General features: G+C 44.9%; 1 protein-coding gene across 1 annotated transcript; it reads right to left on the bottom strand.

The window, feature by feature from the left end:
- Positions 1-2,663: 2,663 nt before the first annotated feature.
- On the bottom strand, positions 2,664-4,413 carry myf5 (myogenic factor 5). Its single transcript, XM_026363424.1, has 3 exons — positions 3,945-4,413; positions 3,093-3,165; positions 2,664-2,894 (listed from the first exon to the last, which is right to left on the bottom strand). The coding sequence occupies exons 1-3, from the start codon at positions 4,395-4,397 to the stop codon at positions 2,698-2,700; spliced, it is 723 nt and encodes a 240-aa protein (XP_026219209.1). The 5' UTR covers positions 4,398-4,413; the 3' UTR covers positions 2,664-2,697.
- Positions 4,414-6,139: the final 1,726 nt, after the last annotated feature.

The following is a 6,139-nucleotide window of genomic DNA, read 5'->3' as shown; positions in this document are numbered from 1 at the left end:
CTGACTGAGGTCATAAAGGAACAGAATACGACATCACTACAGTGTTTGTCCACGGCGACCAATCAAAATACTAAATTAACTCCAGTTTAAATTCATCGTAACATTAATACAGTTACGATCAAACTAACAAAACAACAAGTGATTTAATGAAACTCTCTTAATGAATCTGTCTCATTTAGTTTGAGACATTTTAAAAGCAGTTCAACATATTTCTATATAACTCATTATTTCTGGTCTTTATCTGTTGATGATCTAATTTACACTGAAGCTACTACATCTTTTCACTAACTCTGATGGAAGCTTTTCTAATAATTAACAACTAAATACCAGATGTTTCTTTATATGAGAAACTTAACTAGTTAAACATGAGAAATAATAGCACAGTCCCAGTGTGGATTCATCACGTGTCACTGATCAACACATCGGACGTCTGCCAGCTTCCTGGACTCTAACTGTTAAATGTTCTCGAGGTTTTACACTTTTGATGCTATTAAATGTTCTAAACTGCAAAAATCAACATTAGACATTTATAAAAGCCCAGAACAAAGTGAAGTGATCCCCCAGTAGAACATGTCACCTCCCATCAGTTCACAGAAACCTGATTTTAAAATAGCTAAAGAAACCCAGTGTTCCCACAGTGCAACCGTCACCTTTTGGCTCCTTGCAGCTCTTTACTTCGACAGATTTTGCCTGAGGCCAGGTTTAACTCTCCAAAGAGCTCCGTTAAACTTTCACTGTAAGCTCCGTTTTCTCCTCAGATCTGAGCAAAAGAGTGATTTACTGTGCTGAACCTTCAACAGACACAAACATCGGGATGAGTTGAGACCCGCCTGCTGATGAACGAGTGCAGGAAGAACACCTCTCTCTTGTGGTGTCCCTCAGTACTACAGTAATGGCTGTGCTGCGTTGACCTTCGGGTCAAGTGATGTCCGTTCTCTGTCCACAATCACTGAGAGAATAGTGAAAGTAAAACCTTCTTTAACCTGTTTAGGCTCTTTGACCTCAACGACCCCTCAGAGGTGATGGATTCATCTATCACAACCACAGAGTGGCCATGGAGATTCACATCAGTGACTTTTGGAGGTTAATGAAAAACAAGACGCTGCTGGACGTAACACACACTCACACACAGAGAGTCCTGTTAAACTACTGTAAAACATCATGGATGCAGTGTTTTTACCACTAATATGTACTTTACCAATACTTGAAGTAGAACCGCTTCAACGTTTATTCAAGTGAAGCACCACAGTACTTTCACCCCTGTTTGAAGTACTAGTACTTCATATTTACTGTCTTGTATTTCCATTTTGTGCAGGAGGAACTACTTTACTGTGAAAGTTCAGTAACTTACCAACATGATTTCTTCTAACTGTGATTACTGTGACATTAGGTGGATGGAAGCTAAAGTGTCTTAGTATTATTAATAAAACATAACATTAATGAACCAAAAGTACAAATGAACCAGCAGAATGAGCGCAGACACTGAAGAAATGCAGTGGAATTAAAGTAGAAGTTATCTTAACAGCAACATAAGTAAGTGAAGTTATTAAAGTAAAGCTCTTAATTACGATGAACTGCTGTTTCTTTATATATGATGGATTTTACATTATTCTTTATTCAGTAGTTTAACTGAAATAGTGTAAATTAAAGAAAGGAGATTATTATGAAAAAGCAAATGTGAGAAACAAATAGAAGTAATAATAACACGTGTCGCCTCCCATTAGTTCCCAGAAACCTAATTAAGAAATAGTAAAAGAAACCGTGAAGGAACTTCCCCAGTTTGCTGCGTCACCTCTTTCACCGTTCAGCCCCCAAATAAGTTCAATTAGGGGCCATTTGCTCTGAACTCGGGTGTTGACGTCTAATCAGTGGCGTTAATGACGACTCACATGTGGTGAGAAGAAACAAACAGCTCCAGGAGCTGCCGCCTCCTCCTGAACGCGCTCACAGTCCACACAGGACCAGAGAGCCGAATGTGTTGGTAGTAACAGGAGTTTCATTATTTTGAATTGAACTACTGATAACGATGCAGCAGTTTGTTAAATAGCTGCTGTGATGCAGATTCAATCTGTAGATGCTGCTGCAGCGACATGAGTCACATGATGACTGCTATCAGCTGACCTCTGTCAGAGTCTGATGTCGTCTCCCCACCTCGTTAGCTACACACAGTCCAGTCGCATCATAATCAGCTTTTTAACCTTTTTAGAATTCATCCCTGCGTTACTGTGTTAACTCAGTTTACTACTTCAAAGATCTAGTAAAAATACTGCTACAGTGTGATTCAGCTGTTTTACGTCTTTGTGACACTTCTGATGCTGATTAATGTTTGGATTCATGTTCCCGGTGTGACTATTATTATTATTAACGACTGTGTCCGTTGTTTTTATGTAATTTTATGATTAATGACATGAAAAAGCTCAAACTTTTATACAAAACAGTAAAACATTTAATGGCCACAACAACAAATCCCAACATTACATAAATACTGTTTCATGTTGGAATAATGCAACATTAACTGTCATTATTAAATATGTCTCGTTGGGTATAATAGCATGTTTAGAATAAATGGGCATCTACATTACATATTTACAGTGTCATGTACAAATTAAAGCTTCCACAATTCCTCAGTCTGCTGGTGTTTGGTAGCAGAGCGGCGTCGGCCTGTGGCCGTGTTTCCACGTCAAGGCCACGTTTCCCTCACAGGACGTGGTACACGGGCCTGGATCCAGGGCTCTCCGGCGTGCAGGGCTGGGAGTCGGAGCTGCCGGGGGAGAAGGTGGCCACGTCTCTCAGAGCAGCAGCTCCACAGCTGGACTCCGCCGAGGACAAACGGTCCACGATGCTGGAGAGACACTCCAGACTGGAGGCTCCGGCTGCTTTATTGTCCAAACTCTCTGGAAAAGGAAGGAAGCATCAGAAACATGTTGATTTGTTATTATATTTAAAGAAAATCCCAACTTTATACTAAAACCCCACTTTTACAGGACTCCTGATGCAGAAGCCCTCAAATTTAACTGATCTACCACTGAGTTATTAGGGCTTTAAAAACTATTCCAGCAAGAATATGGGTTGTTACTGTCCAGAGTTCTTACCGTTCTTTGCATACGAATAGCTGCTGCTGTAGTTTGCATTAAGCTGCTGCCACACGGGACTGTTGCCGTCAGTCTGGAAGGAAACACAAAATAAAATGCACCCTTGAACGCTTGCAAACACTTAATAAATGAGCAGACAAATATGACGTGTTGTGTTATTATACTTAGAATATGAAAAGGTAGAAGGCAAAGGTGAACAGCCAGTGCCCTTCACGATCTACTGGACAGACTCATAAATCCTGAATTCCACAGTTATGAGCTTCTTTATTTCACATCCACCTTAAAGCCAAAGTGGCAGCGTACACTCCCTTCCCCTGCCTGGCTCTGAGCGTGGCAAATCGATTGTATCAGTGGAAGCAACACCAGTTTGTGCAAGATGACACTTTCTCCTAGTAAATCTGCAGAAAATCCTGGCAGTGCTGCAGAAAATGCAGTCGGGGTGGAATGCAGAAAAGCACCCAGTTTTTCAGTAAGGTGGATTTAGTTTGGTTTATTAGGGCTATAAAGTGTCGGGTGGTGGGAAACACATTACTCCTTCCAGTATGAAAAGTTATTTTATATTAGCTGATACACTGTCACCTTCAGACTGTTGCTTAATAACGAGCAACACACAGAGGACAAAGATACTTCTAAGACCACAGCATCATGTAAAATCATAATATGCACGGATACGTGCAGTGATTGAGGCAAAACACGACCATTTGATTAATTTGTTTCTAAACTGAAATCCAGGATCTGTTTTCAAATGAAATGTTTTGTGAGATCTTCCAAAAACCTTGAAGTTCTGGTGCACATGTTGAAGGGGTCGCAGCCACAGCAGGACAGCACCAGGTGTTCGATCAGAGGTCTTACCATGCTGTCAGAGCAGCTGGACAGAGGGCTCCCAGGCTCCGAGCTGCTCTCTCCAGGTAGGCCGTAGTAATTTTCCACCTGCTCTCGTAGCAGCTCCTGCAGACTCTCGATGTGCTGGATGGCGTTGCGTAGGATCTCCACCTTGGGCAGGCGCTGGCTGGGGTTGGTAGAGGTGCAGCGCCTCAAAGCCTCGAAAGCGTGGTTGACCTTCTTCAGCCGCCGGCGCTCGCGCATAGTGGCGGCTCGTCTGCGGTCCACAAAGCTGGATTTGCGTTTGCAGGCCTTGCAGGCCCACTGGAGGCAGTGTCCCGGCTGGTGAGGGGCTCCAGGGACCCTGACGTGCTCGTCCTCCTCTGAGCCAGCGAGCTCCATGCCGGGGCCAAACTCCATGCTGTCTGGAGACGAGGAGCACGCTCTGTCGTAGTAGACCTGGGACGGGGAGAACACATCCATGGCTTGTTGAGGGAAGGAGTCCGAACAGGACAGAGATGGGCGCAAAGGAAGGAAAGAGGGTAGAAGAGAGGGGTGAGAGAGAAGACCTCTGAGTGATGTGAGAGGTCTGTTGCCCCAGGCCCCCCTTATATGCCCCCAGGCCAGAGCCCAGGGCCCACATTGGCCAGATCTAATTACCATGGCCCATTGGCCCAGCCAGAAGGCAGACTGGGGTTAGCTGAGCTCCCTCCCTGCCCCATCCCATCCCACCACCTCTCACCCCCCAGTACCCTGCAGAGTTTCCCACATCTGCACTTACTGGTGTTTTCCCACTCATCACCACTCTTTCTTTCCAAGAGTCTTCCTCCTGCAAGGCCGTGATGAATACAATGCTTGGGAACGTTTCAGCAGAGTGGGGATGGTTTGCAGCTTTAATCACCACAGGACCTGTTTTCAAATGATCAGAAGAGCTTCAGTCTCCATAAATCAGCCGGATCCGTCGGCCTGCAGGGGTCGATTCATAGCTGACAGAGAACGTGACGCTTTGCTATGAAGACACAAATATTAAAGAGTGTCTCTTGTTTACCCCAAGCCCTGCAGAATGTATGAGCATGCGGGGCAATTTTTACGGTGGAGACAACAGCGTTGCAGATGCAGCCCAGCTGCAAAGGGAGGTGTAACATTTCAAACCCTGTGAATTCACATTGCAGCGGGAATCCCCCTCTAAACACCCCCGGCTCATCACTGGAGGTGCTGCGAATGAGGCGACCTGTTTGCCAAAGCTCATTAAAACAGTAATTACACAATTGACGCCACAGTGCAACTCTCTGCACCACACGGTCTCTGAGGACCAAATTTTCACCATTAAAAGTTCCAGTCAAACACTTTCAGGCCTCAACTGAGCACAGAGCAGATGGTCACTGTGGAGCTCCGGCCTGAAGGTTTTAGGGGGTTAAGACAGAGTCAATGCTGCAAAGAAACATGTCTGACAAATAAAAACGAGCACTTCACTTTCTTCTTGTGTTGACTGGTTTGTTACTTGCTCTGTTTGCTGACAGCTGCTTCTGGAAACTGAACATGGCAGCGCTGCACACGCCACTGGAGTGAGGCTGAACTGTATTTGCAGAACTGCTCTTTGCAGTTATTGTGCTGTTGACAGCTTACAAGGAAACAGATATTTCTCACAGTGTGTCAAAACGTTTGGCGAACCCCCCCCCCCCCCCCCCCCCCACCCCCTCTCTGGGAACCGTGTGCACCTAAGAAAACAGCAGTACCTGCCGTTGAAGTTTGGATTAGGCAGAGCTGAGGATGCATCGTGGAGCTGCTGAGAACAACTCCGACGATGAGAAAAGCTCAATGAGCTGCAGCTAGACTGGTGCAGCACATGGTGTTAAGTGTTACTGTGGATCCACGGAGCTGCTGTTGGCACAGTCTGCGCACAGGGCCGCTGCTGCTGCGATGAGTGCGACTGGCTGGTCTCTAGGGAACCCTCTCAGTTTGCTTTTTGTTGTTCTCAAGGGTCAAAGACAGAGTTAAGTGAAGGGCAGGAGGTGATCTTTTATGTCCACCTCCCTCACGTCTGAAAACCTTATTTCTTCCAAACTGCTTCATGCTTTGACTTGTTCTGCTGTTTGTTTGGTGCAGAGGGAATTTATTACTCAGTTTCCTGCACAATAGAATCTTCTCTACAGCTTCTTTTATGGTTTTACATATTATAACAGCTAAAATAGTAGAAGGTTGGAGTTTAGTGTTGAGTGTGAAGA

Source organism: Anabas testudineus, chromosome 23 (assembly GCF_900324465.2).
Source record: "Anabas testudineus chromosome 23, fAnaTes1.2, whole genome shotgun sequence".
Lineage (NCBI taxonomy): Eukaryota > Metazoa > Chordata > Actinopteri > Anabantiformes > Anabantidae > Anabas > Anabas testudineus.
Note: the sequence above shows the minus strand (reverse complement) of the source record. Positions and strands in the feature narration are given on the sequence as shown.

What these genes read in the sequence shown, in the direction of transcription:
- myf5 (XM_026363424.1), bottom strand. Translation starts at nt 4,397, where the DNA reads ATGGATGTGTTCTCCCCGTCCCAGGTCTACTACGACAGAGCGTGCTCC. An exon ending in CCAGCTGCTCTGACAGCATG is followed by an intron (nt 3,166 to 3,944) that starts GTAAGACCTCTG and finishes GTTTCCTTCCAG; the next exon opens with ACTGACGGCAACAGTCCCGT. An exon ending in CTATTCGTATGCAAAGAACG is followed by an intron (nt 2,895 to 3,092) that starts GTAAGAACTCTG and finishes TTCCTTTTCCAG; the next exon opens with AGAGTTTGGACAATAAAGCA.